This window comes from Anarrhichthys ocellatus, unplaced genomic scaffold, assembly GCF_004355925.1.
Source record: "Anarrhichthys ocellatus isolate YVR2014 unplaced genomic scaffold, GSC_Weel_1.0 scaffold1, whole genome shotgun sequence".
Lineage (NCBI taxonomy): Eukaryota > Metazoa > Chordata > Actinopteri > Perciformes > Anarhichadidae > Anarrhichthys > Anarrhichthys ocellatus.
The window spans coordinates 10573499-10594850 of NW_022280031.1; the positions used below are offsets into that span (position 1 = coordinate 10573499).

The following is a 21352-nucleotide window of genomic DNA, read 5'->3' on the forward strand; positions in this document are numbered from 1 at the left end:
GTGTTGGTACAGTTAAGAATGGAGGATTGAGTTTGTATGTTTACATCAACAGGGACTGAAGAACATGTGGATGCATAAAATGGACTGACATTACTAACGTTCAGAACTGTAAACGGCCAGAGTCCACGTTTCATTTAATTTCAGCCATGAGAACAAGTTGACAAAGTGTCATGCTGACCTGGAATTGCACATATTTAACTTTTCTTTGTTTCTGTTGTGATGCAGGCCAATGTGGCCAGTTGAATGTTGTGTTGTTTTGAGACACCTGGGTTCACAAAGAGAAATGTATGCATAACGAATGTAGTCAAAGTACAGTTAAAACACAAAAACGTGTATAATACAATCTTGTTGAAGCGAAGAAAGGAAGCTCTCTACCTGTTTCCTGTCTCATTATTTCTCTGTTCTTTACAGAACAAAGTGTTAATATGTCTGGGGCCTGTTACATTAAAGAGGTCCTGCACACTACAACATGTTTTTTAGCTGTTAACTAAATTATATAACTGTTCTTTGAAGAAATAAAAAACACGTAAATCCTGGTGTTAATATTTACATTTCACATAGAATTTTTCAAAACCCGACCTAAAGGTTAATGATATGAGTACATGAAGTTACATGCGATACACGCATACATTTTCCTTCCACATTTCCCCCTTGAGTGACGGATGTCACTCGCACTGGGAAATGCTAAAACCTCCCACTGGTCTTCTGGTCCATGTGCTTTGTGTACAGTAGGGAACCACTTAGTAGCACCTTGTGACTGGATGCATGAGTTTGTTGTTGTCTTTCCTAGCTATACTCTAGTAACCAAATACTATACGTTAAGTTAACAGACAACCAAACTACTACGGTTACAAACACATTTTAATATTATATATTATCCCTACTTATGTCTTAAGGTGGCTTACAGTTTACGGACACCACTTGATGTGGTCCTGTCCGTCTCGGCTTGCCCCACTTGTCCCACGTGTGGATTTTAATGTATACCCACTAACCAGGTCGGACCGCACCCCTGTTTACCCACAATTGCTGCTCTTCTGGAGAGGCAGTCGCCTGCACCTCCACAAGAGCTCGCACGGAGGTGGTAGGATCTTCGTCTTTGGTTTCTTCATCAGGGGTGGTTTCATGAACATGCCCAGTTTAGCTCAACATGAGTGGACTGTGAGGCAAAGAAGATGATGCAGCTGCTGTTTTTTGCAGCGCAATCGGCTGCATTGTTTCCTCTCGTGACAAAGTCTGTAGAAGTGCCATGTGCTGCACATCTAACAATGGCCAGAGAGGCAGGTAATGTCATAGCGTGCAGTAACTCAGCATTGAGTGGACTATGAGTGACTGGTTTACCATCTGCACGTAAAAACCCCCTCTTGCGCCAAATTGAGTGTCATTGTAGATGTTGGATGCGTGCTGCGTTCACAGTCGGCCTGCATTTTAGCAGCAGTCTCCATTTACACCGTCTGCCACACAACCGTCCACGGCTGAAGCATATATGGATTTTTTGGCTATAATAAAAGGTACAGCTGAGGGCGGCCTGCTACAACATTTATGTAATGTCTTAGACTTAACGCTCAGCTGGAATAACACATAGAAGGGAAGCTTCAATGTGCAACCCAAACACAGAGACGGGTACACTCGGTGATCAATCGTGTCTCACAGGGCTGAGTAGGACATCGACTGGTCGGTCTATGTGTGTTTGCAGAGCATGTTTAGTAAACGAATGAGCTATATCTAGTTTATATTTTACTATACGATACTAGGCTCTGTCTTTTAAAAGCAATCCAACTCCGAAACAATAAGAACAGTTGAAGTGCATATTGATCGCACTAAGAGGGAGTTTTGGAAAGCTTGAGTACATTGAACCCCTGGTGTCTCAAAAGTAATTTATTGTAATTAAGTGGTCTCTCTAATTGATTTGGACGACTGATTGTACTTTTTAATGCTAGAAAATAAAAGGAACCAACTTCTCCATGTTAACAACCATCCTTCTGTTCTAAGTCTCTTTATCCAATAATGACAGCAGCAAAGGAAATACAAAGTGTGACTAGTAGGAGACAAATTGTGTTAGCTCTGTGAGACTGTAAGTAGATTATCCCACCCTGTATCTGACAGATATTGCACCTTCTCTTAATGATAGTAAAATTGCATTATAGTTGAATTTAGTACATTTTACCAAAAATGAAGTACTGTAGTCAACACCCACATCATCCAATGTGGTCATAGTGTGTATACAACATTTAATTAAATATTATAAATATAAATCAAAACCACAACAGACCACCATAAACAATTTACCAATCACATACTGTTAGTTTTAATCAAAATATGTACAAAATATCAACATTCCTACAAGGGCTAATCTACCATATCATATTGAAATGCTGCCAATCAATATGTAAAAGATGTTATTAGTGCAGGTTTGTGAATATAGTAAAAGTTATTTCTTGATTCATCTTCACAGGAATTAGACTGTTAGACTAATTAGACTGGCCAGCTCAATACATTTTGTCTTCAGATAGCACTTTTCCACCATTATTTTCTGGCGTTTGGTTGTCAGAAAGCTCAAGCGGGGTTTGATAGAACTGCTGAATAAAAACTGGGTCAACAGAGAGTTGTATCAAGGGCAAACTTGACACAAGGTTAATTATATTCTTGAATCCCGTCTAGAGGAATCTGCTGGGGATACTGTTGATACATCTGCAGGAAATGGAATAAAAAGAAATGGATAAAATAACAGTTTCAAAATGTTCTCTGAACTGGTCAGATTAGAAAAACCTGCCTAAAGCTACTTTACCTTTTAAACTAGCCAGTTATGAAATGACTAACATTGAAAAATATTGGTTTAAATACATATCAAGAGGTATAAAATCAAAATGAAAGCAGTTTTCTAAGTCCAATACAAGCACCATAAAGCACCATGAGTTAGGAGGTCAGGAGATGTCAAAGGATGTTTGGAATAAATTTGGTTGATGATGCCGTTGAGGCTATTTTGGGAAGCTAGAGAGTAATGAATACTCTCTGGTGCTGTTTAATCAATGTATGTGTATGAGTCTTGTGTTGGTTGATTCGAGGTCTAATAAAAAGATAAAGATAAAAGTTAAAGAGTAAGACTAATTGATCGTTGTCTAGCGCTGACACTGCATCCCTGTAGACGTAATGGTTTTTTTGGAACTTTTGAAACTAAAGAGCAAACTAATTAAAGTTGTAAAGATGGGCGAGAGCAGAAACTTGGCATCCACTGAAAGAGTTTTATTTCCAAATTATTCTTGTGTGTGACTTTTTAGCCCGGAGGACGGCCTGAGCTGGCTGTTTTTCCAGTACTTTCTTTCACTCTCTCTCTCTGTACTCCAGCCCCTCGCTCAGAGCGTGAGGAAGTTCAAAGAACGAATATGAAAACAGGCGATAGTCTGATCTGCTGCAGAGCCGAGGGGTTCTGTGCTTTTATTGAAATGTAGTAGTTAGTAGGCCCCTAAATCATTAACATGTATCTGTTTAGTTAAAAATAACTTTAAAATGTTGCCCAAGTAAAATAAAGAGAAAACCAAGTAATTATTGCTTTACAAAAAGTTTTTTTTTGTAAGTTCTTTCTTAAAGTTGTGTTATTGTATAACTAAACATGAGATGTCTCAGAACTTCCAATAGAAATTGTGTTTGAATCATCATCCAAAATGAAGGGGTTACAGTTGCTTTATACTATATGAAAACTTCCTGCTTCAGTTTATTAAATCCCCGCTGCCTTCTGACGACAGCAGGACACATATGTTGACAAATCTGCACCACCATTACGCACAGCACCATTACGCACAGCACCATTACGCACAGCACCATTATGCACAGCACCGTTATGCACAGCCATTCACTGTGTTCACTCAATTAAATCACCTGCAAATGACACCAGGCTGTCTAAAAAAGAACCCCACGCAACTCTATACACAAGGGATGTCATGATACCAGAAAAGTCCATTTATTAATTACCACTTTATCCATCGCATGCAGCCCTTTTGAACGTTGCGCTGCTACATGATCCAACATAGCAGGTGCGCTTGGAGATGCCCCCACAGTCAGGGCAACCTACTGCTATATGCACTTGTAGTTGCACTATTAAAATAGGGCCCAAAGGGTAAAAGAGATTGTGTTTAATAGTGATATTCAGAGCATTCGTATAGCAGCAAACAACTATGTAAAGATATAGTGGAATACTGTCTACCCGGGCAGAGAATGAAGTCACTATGGCTACTGGCTAGCTAATCGGCGCCGCTCTGCACACCGCGGTTATACAGCGGTTACTGTTGATAACGCCGCCCTGACCCATGGCGTCGCCGTGGCCCTTTGTAAAGCTGCCTCAGTGGTTGCAAACCAATGTTGCTAAAACTGTCTTTATTTGAAGATCAAAGGGATTGATAAATATTATCATTTTAATTATTTATAACATTAATAATTGAACATAATGTTGCCAGAATTTTTTGTTTTTATATACCCTCACACCTCTCTCTCTCTCTCGCACACACACACACACACACACACACTCACTCACCACTTCCATTATTGCAGTGACCACATTGACATGTAATCCAGTTGCCATATCCGCTGCCAGCTTCTGAGTCATTAGCATAATTATAACATGCAGAGATATTTGGAATGAGCTTGTGATTCTTTCCAAAAGCGTTGTCACACTGCCTCACTTGTGGGATTCATCTTCACTCACACTCAAGTTGCCTCCCATCTGCTCGCTGAATACTACAAATTGTAGAAGTAGGAAGAAGTTCTCACCCTCGTTTTCATGAAATGGCCCAACAGATTTCTGAAGGACTCTCGTGTCTGTTGGCCTTTTCACCGGCCTTTACCTGAGCTCAATATGACTTCTTCAACATTTATGTAAGTGTGTGCACAATTTACTTACGGCAGTTAGATCCCTTGACTGATCAATGTTTGCTTGATGATGCACCTGGACACAGTGACCTTTTGGTCCTGCAGTAATTGGATTTCATGGCTGAGAAGTGACGATGACGGATTTGTTTGATTTAGAGCCTATTACTTCCACAAATTTGGCTCTCATCCCTACATTTTGGAAAATATCCAGAATAGATATTACAATGATACTTTGAGGAATGTCACATAAGTATCATGTTGTGTGGGCAGAATAGCCCAAATCTGATTAATTTACATTTTTATTTTATAAGAAGTAGAAGGAAAACTAGTCATTACTACTTGAGTAAGAGTATTGAGTAAGAGTATTGTACCTAGTGAAAAGTTTACTTAGTAACTTAAGCCAAGCAGGTTGGGGGGGTTCAGGTGTAACCCTACATATACAGTATAATTAGCAGCTTAGCAGTGTGAAAATAAGAATTCCTGTAATATGTATCTCTAATCTTTATTGAAGTTTCTTCATTGAAATATATGTTGCAGAAATGTTTTCTAAATATATGTTGTTGCTTTTTTCATTTTAAACTATGCTTGTCCTTCTGCGAGACATCTGCTGTCGTAAAAAATAATCCTCAATTTAGCCGCAAAATCCGAAACATCTAATCTAATGTAATTGTTTCTCAGTTGAGGCCAATTTCCATCAGTGAGAGCGATTTTCCCCAGCCACTCAATAGACATTTATGATGCATTCCCAAAATGAAGAGCCCAAATCACCAGATCCCTCTGGCCTGATGCCTCAATCTGGTTCCCAATCTCATTTCTAATTTATCTTACTCTGCCCGAACAAACCCCGGTGCCGTAAAGTGCAGTTTGACATTAATCCTTTGAATCTGCAGTGGGCGACGAAGAGATAGAAGAAGGGTTTGGCATGAATCCCATTCCCACTTCAATCCCCAGAACTGTATAAAGTGCCCTTCATTTGTCTTCAAATCAACGTCATCTGTGTTTTGTGAATGACTCTAAAAATGTGCCCGTGTCTGTTCTCCCAGGAAGTGTGAGGAATCCTAATGGCCTCCTGATGTAGCTTCTGCTGTTAGTGGGAAGAATTGAGGTAGAATCAGCTTTACCCATTATCATCCACTATTTTCTTACTTTATTCTTTGTGTACAATCAATGTGATTCACATTGATAATAACTACACTAACTACACTTAAGAGGTGTGTTTGCCTGCAGTTTTTTCATTTTATTGCAAAAGGTTACAGCACTTTTGAGTTCTGTGTTTGTTGATTCTGTCCCGAAAACCAAAGCTAACCACGGTGGTGAAACTGTTGGTTGTGAATGTTCAGGGTGTGGTGTGTCAAGGCCATTCTGAATGGTCTGCCTAAAGAACATGACATGTTGCACTGCTTTCCCCTCTAAATATGGCTGAAAGGTATCATGTATTTTTAAGCCAACCAGAGGGACAGCTTGACATTATCGAGCCATCACTCTCTCCTGGTTTCATTTTAGGTTAATCTCGCATTTCTATGTTCCATTTTCTTAGTCATTCTGGTTAAACTTAGTTTATATTTTTCCTTTAAGTTTTTCCTTTTGCCTTAATGGTCGCTCTTTTCAACCGTCCCATCAGCAATTCAAAACCTGGTAACTAGGATGGAACGTCGAGGGGCACCACTAACATCTTATTGGCCATAGACAAGTCAACACTTTTGAGTTACAGCAATGGAGCTCAGTTCATCGTGGAGAAATGTGTATCCAAATGTTTGAAGATATCACAGATTACCTGTGCACATGTGAATAGTGAAGATAGACACCAAAAGGATGTTCTTATAAATCCTCCTCTCAAAACCACAGTTCTGAACGTTCGAGACTGTACACACATAAACTGATAGTGTTGATCCTTTGTTCAAACAGTTAAAACAAACAGATTTCAGTGAACAATGACTGTTCTCACTCAGATTCGAATGTGGAAGTAGTGCAATGTTGCAGCACCACAAGACTTCTGAGGGAGGAAGTAAGGCTAGATGATTGAGTCAAAAAGAGTGTGACTTGGAAAGCTCTTTGCATCTTCTCTTCTGTCAAATACCAATTTTGATCTTTCCTATCCGAACAGTTGAATGTTCGGGTCAAGCCCTACCAAATAAAAGATGGTATGTTTTTCTTTGACACTAAGTCATCCATGCAGGCATTTCACTAGTGTACTGTGACCTAACTGTCCCCAACCCCCCCCCCTCATCCCGCAAAATAAGAGCGCTGGGATGCAGTTTGATGTATGACCTGAGAGGGTCATTCTCCTGCAGAATTAAGATGGCACCTGTCAAAGTATGAGCCTTTTGTCGTTGGTGCTGAGAATCTTGAAGTCCTTCTCTGATGCTGGAAATGATAAAAAGAAAATAGAGACAGCGTTTGTTATGTGTTGACAGGGATGTGATGTACACTTAACACAGGCATCAAGAAATTAATATAATAAACTCAAGCATACACACACACACACACGTACCGTAGATGTCCAAAGGCACACCACCACACACACAATCTTGTGTCTGAGCACTGATTTAACTCTGAGCACTGGTATACTAAACTATCTAGTGGAATCAGACAGGATGCACGGTGAGTGTACTACTGCAGAGAAGAGCCCTGATCCAACATTGTCATAGCTTCAGCAACACTGCAGGTGTTATAAAAGGGACTGGAATATGGATGAGTGGGAGAGTGTCGTGATTGAAATGTGCTAAAGCGAGTCGGTGCCTTTGTACTACCCTCCAAGGTGTGGGAGAGGAGGAAGAGAGAGAGAGAGAGAGAAAGTAGGGCAGAAAAAGAGTAGAGCAAGGTGGAGCTGCTTGCTGATACTTTGCTGGCCTAAACCTGAACACAAGTTGCCCTCAAGCACTGGTTCTCAATCAGATGATTTTAACCCAATTTGCAATACTGCATGGCAAAGCCTCATCCTCAGGTGTGTGTGTGTGTGTGTGTGTGTGTGTATGTGTGTGTGTGTGTGTGTGTGTGTGGCAAAAGATGCTTAGGTTGTCTTGTCGGTTAACAGGTAAAGCATGACGCGGTTGCATGGGTTCATAACACACATAAACACTGACACAGTTTTCCTCGTATCTCTTTCAGGAAACCTCCTCCTGCTCAGATCGAGGCTTCTGAGAAATGAGCTGCCAATGTAAGTCCGTTGCCTGACCTCAGCACTCAACTGGTAATGCTGCTTTTAAATTAATTAAGCCGACTGGAAATTCAAATTGAGTCTACAAACACTCGCACATGCACAGAGCCGTAGCCTTGGACCCCTAACCTTTTAACTCCCTGCTCCTCGCTAAACATCATGAACAGGATTCACCACCGAGTCCATTTATCAGAAGCTAATTGCTGTTCCCTGTAAACACACTGATGGGACATCAAAGGATGGCTCACTGCAGGACAAGCTAGTGAAATTCAAATTTCAAACACAACCCTTGCTTCAATATAATTCTATGAAGTTGCCACTTCTGGTTTTCGTTTGTCATCCGTAGCACAACGAAGGCTTGAGGCGCTATCAATAACGGACGAGGATGTGAGACTTTTCCAGTGAGTTTACCAGAAGCTTCCGTGCCTACACTTAGGATCGGCAGGACCGGCTCTCTGTACACCTACAAACTGGTGCTGTAGCTTTCAAACATCACTGCGTATGATATTGTGAAATGTTAGGAGCAAGTGTACATTTGTTTTATTGTGCATTCACACCCTTTACATATTATCAACATATATATTTGATATGGTGAATGTGTTACCAAACTATTTTTCTATTTAGACAACTAGCCGATACAGAGCATCATCAGCATTGTCTCGAGTTTCTGACCACCTGGTTAATATATTCACTGAGCCTCTGACTCTTTAGCAGCTACAGTAAAAAGAATATTTTGGCTTTTTTAATGTGAATGCGCCCTTGTTTCAGGTATTTTCTAATCAAGTTAAATTTTTCTTTATTCTTGTGCATCAACCTGCCTCTCGTATCTACAAAAACTCTTGAAACAAGTTGTTTTGTACAGTATAGGAAACAGGTTGTAATACTCTTCCTTCACTGGCATCACTTATTTCAAGAAAATAAGATTCAGGACTCAATTATCACAGAAATAACTTGAGATTGTGAAGATTTTTAGTCCTGCTCTGGTGTAATTGTGCATTGCAACACAGTAATTACAATGTGAAAGTAGGGGGAACGTGATTGTAATATTTCACAGATCGTTGCACATTGTGTCTGCAGGATTGTGTTATGTTTGTTATGGAAGGAGTTTTTTTTAGGGTCTCGCTAAATATCATTGAGCACAAGTTGCACAAATCCCACAAATGTGTATCTGCCTCTTAAAAGTTCCTTGAGTGGGCTTACACATGGCTTCTTCTCCATTTGGTCATCTTAATGAAAATGTGAAACAGTGTTCATGCAACTGCAGCAGATCCAATTTAAAGCCACAAACATGACCACTTCTCACATATTCAATGTCATGCCCTTCATTCCTTCACACAGCTACAGACACAACGTCGTGTCTTTGTAGTTTCTCTCAGATATTTACATCGGCATCATACATCACACGCACAGACAGGCATTTGCATACAAATTTCGTCCTTGACATTCACACACACACACACGCACAGACAGATGTAAACATGTGCACACATATTGCCAGTTTTCTGCAGAAACAGGGGTCCTGCCAGCTGTGTTGCTGTGGCTAGGAGATAAACAGGATGCTCCAATCAAAGGACTCCTCTCAATCCTGCCCATAAGGCCCCTGACGGAAGTCTCCCTCAGGTGGAGGATGAGAAGGTGTTGCTGACATCACACTTACAATAGGCCATGCTAGAGGTGTTAGAATTGGATCCGGAGGGTGCATTTGACACCGGATTTTGTACAGTAAACGTGCTCAGAAGGTGCACCGGTCCGTGGCTTGATAACAAATAAATCGTACAACTTTTCCCGAAGGCGGTTTGATTTCTGCTTTCCTTTTTAGGTCAAAGTGAGGCACATAGCATTTAGCACCAGGGGATAATCAGATCAACGATAGCTTCTCAGAGGAAAAACTGAAAGGATGTAACCACAATATTGAAACACTATGATCAAAGCTGAGCGCACTCTGTGAATGAGAATGTAAGTATGAGAGCAGTGGCTGCAAAGGACGGCTGTGTTTGATGCATTACTCTTTCCTGGCTGTCTGCACACATAGAGAGGAAGACTGTTGCAATTTCCCTGAATTACAGTGTACAACTACTTTTGTCTCTTCACTCTTTCCCTCCTCTCTCGTCTCTTTACGCACTTGCATTATAAAGTGCTCATTCTGTGCTATTAAAAGGCCTCTCATGTGTGCAGACAGTAAGAGGCCGGCGCGGAAACACTTTTTAGTCTGACTAGGACAGCGTAGAACTGCTGTTACTGTCCGACACACAGGAACATAAACTGAGTATCCTTTCTGAAGAATACTGAATTAATTCTTCACATTTATTGCTGCCTTTAATTTGTTGTATACAAACATTTATATTTTTCTACCTTTTTTGTTATTTATGATGCCTAAAAAGCAAAGATGAATCATTTTCGTTCCCATAGATGAGATGTCACCTCTGAAATCGGTGTATTTCTAGATGAGTCACAGCCGTGAAAACATTTATTTAATGGATATGTTCTAATATACCGGGACAAAACTCACAGCCCACTCACACACTGTGGATAGAACGTGTAAAAAAAAATACATTTCACTCTGTGTTACTATGTCAAGGTAAAAATCTCCTCTGGCTCAGAAGTCCTATCAGCGAAGAAAATCCACATTACCGGTTTCAGTGCCGTTCAAAAGGGTAATGAGCCTCAGCTGTGATATTCAACCCTCAGTGGGAAGGAAACCTCGCGGGAGCCAGATGATTAAGAAGACTTATAATGTGGTGAAACAGCCTCCAATTTATGAATCACACCTTGGAACAACACAACAGAACAATGTAAATTGATGTAATTAATAACAGCTGGCATATACAGTACATCAACAAAGTTTTAGTTTAAAATCCATGTATTGTTGAGTTGGGTAAAATCTCAGCCCTGGGGCATTGTGTTAAATCACCAATTCCAGCATAAAATAAGGATTTTGTTTGTTTACGTAATGGGAGAAGACATTGTTCTGGTTCTTTGTGAGCTAAAAGTATGATTTTGAGACACCATGCAATGAATGTGAATATAGACACAGACTCGTAATCCAGGTAGCTTTACAACCAATGGTGCTACAAGTCAGATTTAACAACCAGGTGCTCTGCTTCATTTGAAAGAAACATTAAAATGAATCAAGCATTCAAGGGGAGTAAGTCACAAATAGCTCTAAAGCTCATTTAATATTGCATAACATAGACGCTGAGGAGAAGATATTTATAGGCTTGAAACTATATAAATGGTCCTGAACCAAATAACATCAAACACAGTATTTGATGTCGTCTGAAGGCTGTTTTGTTGAATGCTCCGCTCCAGCCAGAATAATACTGCTGCTGAACCACAGACTCTGGATTACCGACGTGATTTTGGGCAACATTTGAGGGCTGTAATTCACGTCTCCTAAATGTCAGAGCTCTGTGTGAAATAAAACCGCACATACGTTCCATCTCTGCTGGTCCTGCTGTCATGGCAACGGCTCATCCTTGTGCCATTGATAGGCTGACGGACGGCCATTAGGGTATTATTGTGACGTCAAGTGGGGATTGTGAAAAATGGATTCAGGGGTTGACCCACTTGGCATCCAGCGGGGACCCGTGGCCTCCCCCCCATCACACGATCACTCCTCACATCTCGACAGGAAGTGACTTTTCACCTTTTCCTTTCACAGCAGGAAGGCTCATTGCGCTGCTGCTTCCTCTGTAAAGGGGGGGGGGGGGTCAAGGCTATGAGGATGTGTTTGAATGAACCAGATATTGTGTGTGTCAGGCCAAGGGCATTTTTTTGAAGTGGGTGAGGTTTAAGGCTTACCCTGGTGGGATTTAAAGCTGTGCTGTGGTTGTTCTGGCTGTGGGTGACTGCTCATAGCTCATACGCATGCAATGCAGCAGCTCACTGACAGCACAGGACGTCACTGAGCTGAAGCTTATGGGAGTAAGATGTGAGAGCTTTCATTAAAGCGTTCAGGAATTATCAAAGTTAGAAGACATCAAAACTCATCTTACCCCTTCATTTAACTTTGTCTCGTAATCGTGGAAGTCGACCTCAGCTTTAGTTGTGCAAAAACAGGAAAGACTGAATGCTGCACTGAATTCCAAATATTAATGCTCATTGATGTTAACTACGTATGTTGTTTGACATGGCAAACACTAATTAGAGAGAGGCTGTTCTAGATAGATTGATATCAAGGAACAGCTGAGGTTTGTGGTTACAGCTTTACAGCAGGAGGTGCCTTCAGTATAGCAGGATCTCCTAGTCTTTGAAGTGGATCTTCACTGTGCATGGGTTATGGTGTTTGTCTCTGCGTGATAGCGTCATGTGTTTGAATGGTGTCTGTGAAATCATAAAAAGATGCTAATGTCTGGGGTGCGTGCATGCATATGTGCACATCTCTATGTCTGTTTGCATTAGTCCTCGTGATTTGCCCTGAGTCTAGAGACAGAGGCCACAGCTGCAGCCCACAACCCTCTCCTCCCGCTGTGCTTCACTGTGTGCAGGACGCAGCGAGAGACACCCATCTCTGTGTCATTCCTAAATATAAAAATACACCTCGAATGAAGTAGTGCCAGGCCGTGTCTGGTCACCATGACTCCAGCTTGAAATTGGGCACTAGTTATATTATGAGGTTAGTATTTGAGCCTTTCCAACGGGGTGCTAATTCAAGAAGCTAACCCCACTGCTTGTGCTTCCTGCTGATTAAATACTTAAATAAAGTTTCACACTGTTTATTCAACTCAAGTAGTCAATCCCAATACAATACTAACAGGCCCATATGCACATGGAAAGAGTTATTAATTGCTGAATTCAATCCTGCTGTTCATGCCAACCTTGAACATTTTCAAGGTAAAAGATCAAATCCACATTCTTCATTTTGTGCAAAAATGCACGACAGCTGAATGCCAATGTGAGGTTTCAAGGGTCTGAATTTGCCAAATGATGTATTCAAGTCTTTTTAGTATGACATTCCCTCTTTGTGTCACTATCTCTTGTCTGTCTCACAGTCTGTGGGGAAACACAAAGAGGGAATTTCGTGCTCCACAGACATTGACTTTGTAAAATACCCACTTGATTTGACTGTCAACGGCTGATCAAGCCTCATGTTAGCTTCTACTGACCTTTAAAATGTATTTGTGGATTTTGTCTCCCATTGGATTCACACTGTTAAGGAGTCATTTTATGGCCAGTATGAAAATAAGAACATAAGAAAAATGCGTTTAGTCTACAGAAGGGTATTTGAGTCTTGTATTAACATATATTTATAAGTATGTAAATCTTTCTTTTAAAGTTCTACTGCTTTTAAAATGACTGAATAAGCTCATTTAAAATGGCAGCTATTGAATAGCCATGACTGAAGTCGTTCAATAGCATCGTATCCTCAAGTACATCTAAATTAGTTTGAACTCCGCCCGGTGATATAAGTGGTGGTGTTGACACACAGTTGCCTTCACACCTCCAGGTAGACCGACCCAACAGATCTACAGACGGACATCGACGAGGTCACAGAGGTGGGAGTGGATGATGTACAGTATGTTGGAGCATGGTCCCTTGTTTTATTGTCAAATCCACTCTAGCTCCATGTTATACAGATGAGATATTATTATCCCTGCCGTCACATCGAGAACCTGATTTTATTTTGAATTTAAAAGTTCACGCACAGATTGAGCTGCATGCAGGATCCTTGATCCCTCACACTTAATAATAATGTTTCTCAAACACTGGGTATTTTTGGGCATGTTATTTATGTGTAAATATTGTGGAGATTAATATCAAAATACAATGGGTGATCATTGAAAATAAGCTGCTTTTTTGGGCATTTGTGTATCTACAGACCTGACCCCTTGTCTCTTCACTTGCTCCCCTCCAGGCAGATTAGAGATCAGGAACAGTGACAGAATAGCAATTATAAAACTGTGCTTACAATTTAGTGCTTTAGACGTCTTCAGAGACGAAAGATGCTTGTCAATATACAGCCTTGAACTCTCTTTGACTGCTAACATATTATGAAAAATCAGGACTGGAAATTCATAAATACTCTGTAAACTGCAAGGAAGAGCTGCTTTCTTTCATTCAAAACACTCTCGAGATCTACCAGGTGGCATGTTCAGCTTCTAAATGTATTCAGTGCTTTTTCATTCTAGGCTTTCCTCATCTTGAAAAACTCCATACTCGTTTAATGTACAAACAGGAATAGTTTTGAGGACATGGAAAGTTCCATCGCCATCCTAATCAGTGAAGTGGTGCCGCTGTCTCTCACTGACTTCCTTTCTGGCTCACAGTCTTCAGAGATGGGCTAAAATGAGTGGGTCATCTATCACAACAGAGGGGAGAGACTGGTAAATTTATAGCTGTGAAAATGGGTCAGAGCACAGCACTGATGGAATAGACAGAGTGTAATTAGGACAAGGTTAGCCTGCCTCACACACAGGCATGCGTGCGCACGCATGCACACTATTTATTATTAATTGCGTGACACACATACATTCAAGGGAGTGTTTGTGTGTCTTCGCTCGCAAACACTCGGAGGCCTTCAGTGAGTGGCAAATGATTGAATCACCTCTCCTCTTTCATAACTTAAAAACAAAGCGAAGAGAAAATTCAAATCTCTCAAGCAGTCGTGGTCAATTATTATATTGCACACGCATATGCCTCACATATTCACACTCATTTACACCCTCACACCCTTTCTGGGATAAACGCATGCATTGAACACTCTGCTAGCTGACACACATCTCCTCCAGTATCGTCTGATTACCGCTCTTCAGCTGAAAACTTCCAGTACATGCACAAAAAAAAACTGAACTCTCTTGACATTAACCGCTCTCGCTCTTCCTCCTTCATGCTGTTTCTCCCCACTTTGCTAAATTTCTGTCTGTCATCTTTCTATTTCTTCACCTTCTCCCCAATGAACAGTTTACAACTCGTACTCATTTTCACGCCGTCTCAGTGCTTTAATTTCCACTTCCGTCAAAACCCCACATCTTTCTCCCCACAGCTTTTGCCCCCTCATCTTTCTGTCCATCCCTCCTCACCAGCAGCCTGCAAGCATTCTGCCCCCTTGTTCCATGTAACACACACTGCCTTTAGACACAGCACACTAACACACACACACACACACACACAGAGCGCTGCCCCCTGTCGTCCAGGGCAGTGCTGTAAGCCTGTGGAGCAGATGGGCTCAGGGCTGACTGACTGAGCTGTGCTCTGACAAACTGTCTCTCTGTACAGTGTTGCTCAGATGAGGGGATGATGTCCTTTGCACGGGCGCTAATCTAAATCTGGCCGCCCACCGACTTGCCAATGTAGAAGCTGGCAACCGGTCGGAAAAATCTGGCATCTCAAGCGCTTCAGCACAGACAACCCAGAGACGTTTTGATACAGTATAGCCATCAGTTTTACTGTTTCCAGGATGGCAGAGCTTCTCTCTCTGTTAATGAAAATATTGGATGGAAGAATTCTCACCCTGTCTTGGAGAGAGGAAGTCCATTTGTTTGGGGAACTATTTCATGGCAGGAAATGTGTTAACTGGCTAATATTGTTGGAATTGAAATGGATGAAATCTTCATTCAGTGAGTTTTTTTTAACAGTTAAATATTAAGACAGGTCCTTTACAGAAGGCAAAAAGAGCGACGTGTGACTGTTTAAAGACTGACAGGATGATGAAGTACTATATATTAGATGTGACAGTCCCCATTAGAGTTCACCCAATTTCATTTTTTGAGAATCAAAAATTGATCCCAGTACTTTATATTTCTTCCTCCTATTTTGTTTAATTCCTTTAAACCCTCCCAAACACCTGTCCCTCTGTACCAGCACCAATTAGCAGTGGTGGACAGAAGCTATGTGCTGTATTTAAATCTACTACAGGGAACTCTCCTTTTGTGTTGATTTTGGCGCTCCCTGTGAACGAAGGTGGTAGTGTTTCCCAGCACCAGATTCCCTTTCCCAGCAGAAAACCTCTCATGTTACTGCAGCAGGGTCTGACAGTCTGCTCCGCTCAGTAGACCTGGTGAACCTGTATGAGATAATCTGATTGTCAGTGGCACCGATGACAAGCATTAGGAATGACTAAATAGAAATAGCCAATATATTCGCTGATGGTCTCGTTTACTTATGTAGGTCACACAGAGCCATCAGTATTAAATTGAGACAACAAGTTCAAAGTTCCTCACAATAATTTTAAGTATGCACATTACTTGAATATTTCTATTTCATGCTGCTACTTTACTTCTACTCCACGTTTCAGAGGGAAATATTGTACTTTTTACTTCACTACATGTATTTGATAGCAGCAGGAATTAGTTACTTTTCCAATTAGGACTTTGCATTAAATATATATGTACATGATAGGCTTATACAATACAATAAAGCTAAGTATATTTTTCATTCATGTAAAAAAAAAATCACATTTAGGAAAAATCTCAGGCTGGAAATAAGTTGTCACTCTCTGATTCATGAGCATCATGAAGAACAAAATTGTCAACATAGTTTCAGGTATGGTTCTGGGAAACATTACTTGACATCCAGACAGACCTTTTCATCACATCTCCAATGCTTTCTGTCAGACTCTGGGACTGACAAATAAATCCTCGCAACATCCCCACACGCTGTATGAAAACGTCAGAGAGTGATGCAACGCTTGTATTGCGTGTTATCACCCTCTTCTGGTCAGTAGCGTGAACTGCCTGTGGCTCTGAGGTAGCGGTGGCTGAGAGAACGAGTAAGGTCATGAATTGGAGACGGTGCCAAACACCCCTTTTCCCACTTGAAGAGCAGATGGCAGCTCCCCCCAGTGCACAAAGCAGGGAGATGCTACCACCAGATGCTCTAAGCAGGGTGTAAAACACACCCAAACACAGACACATTAACATTCTTGTTTGCACTATTGTCTATGAGCACTGTACACACAGGCTGAGATGCACTTGTCTCTCCAGGCTAATGAATGCAGAGGCTTGACCTGAATTACTTGAAGCTTCACATATGGGTCTCTTGACCTCTATTATTAAAACTTTGCAGTGATACTGTGGTAGGTTGGTGTCAAATCTAGTAAAATTACTGGTGATAAAAGATGCATAAATATATGCTGGCAGGCTTAATGAAAACTGTATTACCTGCAACAACTGGGACCACACCCATCTTTGAACTTGGCCTTCATTTTGATCTCAACTACACAGCTGTAAACTGCATCTTGCACGGTTGGGATGCTATCGCGGTGAAACAATCAGTCCACTGACAGACAGACATTAACACCTGGCAAAGTACTCAAAACCACCTCTGTGGTAGTTCCCGCTGCAGTAGGTTTCTCCAGGACCACATTTTGCATATTCAATGATAACCATGTCGCATACTGTCACGGCTGGTAATCGCTGAGTATGCCTTTAATGACCTATGACTTAGCATCTTAATCAGCTCATAGTCAGTGCTTTATTAAAGCCTATGCACTGGAAATGTCAACCACTTAATAATATAGAAAATGTCAACTATAAGACAAGTCTGCTATATATTTTTCTGCTACAAATCTGTAATTAGAGGGATTGAGATCCAGGCCATTTCTAGGTCATGGTCTTTAATATACAAAACAGACACATATTTCTCTTTTACTTGTATCTTACTTGTGTTTAGTATAGTTACCTACAATTATTGAGCATTTACCAAAAAAACGCTAATATTTTGTGAATGTGCTAAAGTGTTCAAAACTTTTGACTGGCAGGGTACAGTTTACAATCCCGCCTGCATTAATAATGTAGCTATCACTGTCAGTTCGAGGCGTGCTGGTTGACACATTGAGGAGGGTACGCTAAGCTCAGCTGAGTGGCGTGTCGCAGCGGGATATGAGGCAGTTAGTTAATGTGGTGTAAAAGGATTTAGAGGATTTGACCCTATCAGCAGAGATGGCACTCAGAGAGGCTCTGTTAATGACACTAAATGAGTCTGTGCCTGCAGCATGCTAATAATGGTGGCATGAAAGCCAGGCTTATAATTTATATGGAGGTTTTTTTTTTGTTTTTTTTTTTGCAAATAGCTAATTGCTAGAAGTGCTTTAAAGTAATATGTGTGTGCACATACAGTATTATGTAAAGGCAAGGTAACACACTTCATTTCAGTGCCTTCTCTGAAACAATCACAACAACTCACATTGTGCTTTTAATCTTTCTGGTATGTTTGCAATAAGAGTCCATACAATAAGAGCACTTGGCCAGCGTCAAGGCGGTGAAGTCATGGTTCGACTGCCGGCCAACGGGACACCTCACAGCAAACAGTGCAAGTCTGCAGTTGTGCGAAGCAGCTGAAAAATGATTGAATTCAAGATGTCGTTGGCCAGCCTGGCTGACTTCCTCTTGATAAATTAAGAATAAATGTACCGTGCTGAGGATGAAATTGAGTTTTTAACCACTCTGTTAGTTTTCTTCACATTTGCTGGAACTCTGCAGGGGCTCTAATGACTAGATGCATCGTTCATCTTTCAATCTAAATCTAACATCCTCCATGCTCTGTCGCTATACACACTATAAACTAGTATTTATCGATCTTGGAGAGGAATTTGATGGGATGGCAAGGAATGATTTGAATATTAGATATTTGAATATTAGATATTTTGAGTTATACGGGCTGATTTAAACATTCAGCTGCAGCTGCCAATACTAAAGACAAATGGATTCGGGAAAGTCTGCGTTTTTCAAACCTGTAGACCCGAAGCAGAACAATAATCTTTTAAACTGCATTCACTGAACTACACCAACAGAGATAAGAAAGGAGCATCCATACTGTTTTCAATAATGGTATCTGCCTCGACATGCAGGGATCCTTTAGTCCAGAATGATTAAAAAAACAAATATTGCTGTACTTCATTTATTCATATTAAGGAATAGTGATCTTTTTGCTCAAAATGTAAGCATAAGACCAACTCTGTTTGAATGCTCCCCGGCATTCTTTTACAGACAAATTTGTTTTTCTGTTGGTGATTATTCCACACTGGATAAGGAGCCACTCATAAATATATGCATATTTCAATGCATGAATACTACAATAATCTCCATCACAGTCACTTTCGTTTTCCATGCCTGAAGGACCATCATTGCCGCCTTGCCAGGCAGGGCATTGGCACAGCTTGACTGATAGGACAAAGAGGTGTAGCCGCCAACTCCTGCAACTCAAATCCTCTTTTCTGGTTTCACTATGACAGTCTGCCCCGCCGTCCTTGGCTCGCCATGCAAAGATAGGACGGGAGCTCAGTGACCAGTGCCAGGGATACCCACTAGAGGTGGGAGGAAGAGAGAGAGAGAGATAAACAGATGGAATAATGGGCAGAGAAAGAGCTACAAGCTGAAAGAAAGGGTTCTCCCAGAGATTAGGTTGTTCTGTATCACAGCTAACCTGTAGGATGTGCTGAGAGTCAGCAGGTCTATTATTGAGGCTTTCTTTAAAGGGCAAACGGTTCAATATCCAATGCTAGACCAACACAACATTTCATTTTTAATTAATCTACATGAATGGAAATGTTTCTGCTGTGTGGATTCGTTTTCTTTTACTGAATGTGATTAGACCGAAAAGAGCAGATATTTGTTTACTGACTGCTGGCATACACTGTAGCCCCACATAGCTGCGGAGGTGTCTAGAGTTGCAGATGACTGCCAGCAATTGTTCTTTTTCTCATAATGTATGCCCTAGCCCCCTGGCTATTGCTCGTCATTGTTCCACACGTTGTTTTTCCATTCAATTCCAGCATTTTAACAGTGATGTTCTCTGTGGGAGGCAATGGAAAGCTGGCTCATTCGCTGCACAGTGTTTCCCTTACAGCTAGCACATACGTGGGCGTGTTTGTGTGGCTGAGTCTGAATCTGAATGTCTGTATTAACCAGCTCTATATTAAACCTCTTCCGCCTCTCGTGTGTCTTTCTATCCTCTAGGAATCACCTTCAAGGTAATCAGTCATCTCTATTTGGCCTGGGGGTCTTCTAGAAGGTCGGACCTCCTCGCCACCATGAAAGGGTTGGGTACCAACCGTAACAGACATCTGTCTGATTCCTGTGAACCTTCCTCCGGCCGTCCAGAGGCCCTCTACTCTCAGAAGACCAGCACGCTCCCACGCAGCCAATACCTGCTGAGCCCGACAATGGACCACTATGGCACCATGGACCCCCATCTCTATCCTTCAGCCAACCCAGGCTCCCTTCCACCAGACTGCATGCTGCCCCTCAATAACCAGCTGTCCAACAGCAGCACCTTCCCCAGGATTCACTACAACTCCTACGACCAGTCTGACTTCTCCCCACCTGGAGACAGCATCGGGGGGATAAGTACAGGGACCATGGGCACGTCCATGTCCATGGGCATGGGAACAGGTATGGGCATGGGCATGGGCGTGGCAGGGCATGGCAGGGCACCTATGATTACGAGTGGCTCAGCAACTATATCACATCATATGACCAAGAACCAGGCACCATCCAGTCTGCTGGAGTTTGATAAGCAGCTACCTGGAGGCCGTGACGGATTCAGCACGTTGCAGTTTCATCGAACGTCTGCTGTTGCTGCTGTAAAGCAGCACACAGACAGTCCTGGCCGGATCCGTTACATGCTGCATTCAGTGCAGAAACTCTTTGCTAAGTCCCAGTCACTGGAAAGCCAAAACATGAAAGGAAATTTCAATGGACGCTCCACTGGTAGTGGAGGAGGCTCGTCTGGCACTGAAGATGGAGGAAAGCAGAATCGCAGATCCAAAAGTAAAGATCGGGGTACAAAATCAGAGACGACTGCCAAGCGACGACCACGCTCCAACATGTCAGGCTATTGGAGCTCAGACGATTTGGACAGCAGCGATTTGAGCAGCTACCATAACACCATGGCCATGATGACTCTGGGGCATCCAACTGGCCATGACAGTCAGGGGGCGCAGACCAGATACATCCAAAGTGGCTACAACACTATCAGCTCCTCCAAAAGCAGCAATGACATGAAGTATCAGGCACTTATTGGGCCTGTGGGTGGAGGAGGTCGTGGACTAGGTGGAGCGGGAAGAATGGTGATAAATGATAATGACTATATGAAAGGAGGGTCCTGGTCCGCACTGACCATGGGCCAGCCGAGACCGGTGATCCAGAAGGGCTCAGCTACTCTGGACAGATCCATGCTCAAGTCCAAATCCTGCCAACCTGAACTAACTTGCAACTACCTGCAGGTTGGACGAAGGGTGAGTAGGCTTGAAGTGAATGTAGTGCTTGATAAAAGTTGTATTTACAGAGGATTTACTTTTTACATGTAGGTTGACAAATATCAAGCTATGCTAACTATCAACAGCTATAAGACAGTGATAAAGGGCTGACATTGATTGTTAAAGACACATTTTATCCA

At 41.7% G+C, this 21352-nt stretch overlaps 1 protein-coding gene across 9 annotated transcripts in view; it reads left to right on the forward strand.

The window, feature by feature from the left end:
- The window catches only part of dlgap4b (discs, large (Drosophila) homolog-associated protein 4b), a 100115-nt gene that overhangs the window by 57177 nt on the left and 21586 nt on the right, over positions 1-21352 (forward strand). For 6 of the 9 annotated variants that reach the window (XM_031850980.1, XM_031851024.1, XM_031851016.1 and 3 more), the window contains exons 3-4: positions 7969-8017; positions 19912-21191. In XM_031850980.1, coding sequence (XP_031706840.1) covers positions 19986-21191 — 1206 coding nt within the window. In that variant the 5' untranslated portion in view covers positions 7969-8017; positions 19912-19985. Of the gene's footprint in view, positions 1-5903; positions 5966-7968; positions 8018-8363; positions 8419-19911; positions 21192-21352 lie in introns of all 9 variants that reach the window. The other 3 variants (XM_031850991.1, XM_031851000.1, XM_031851008.1) reach the window with 3 other exon arrangements.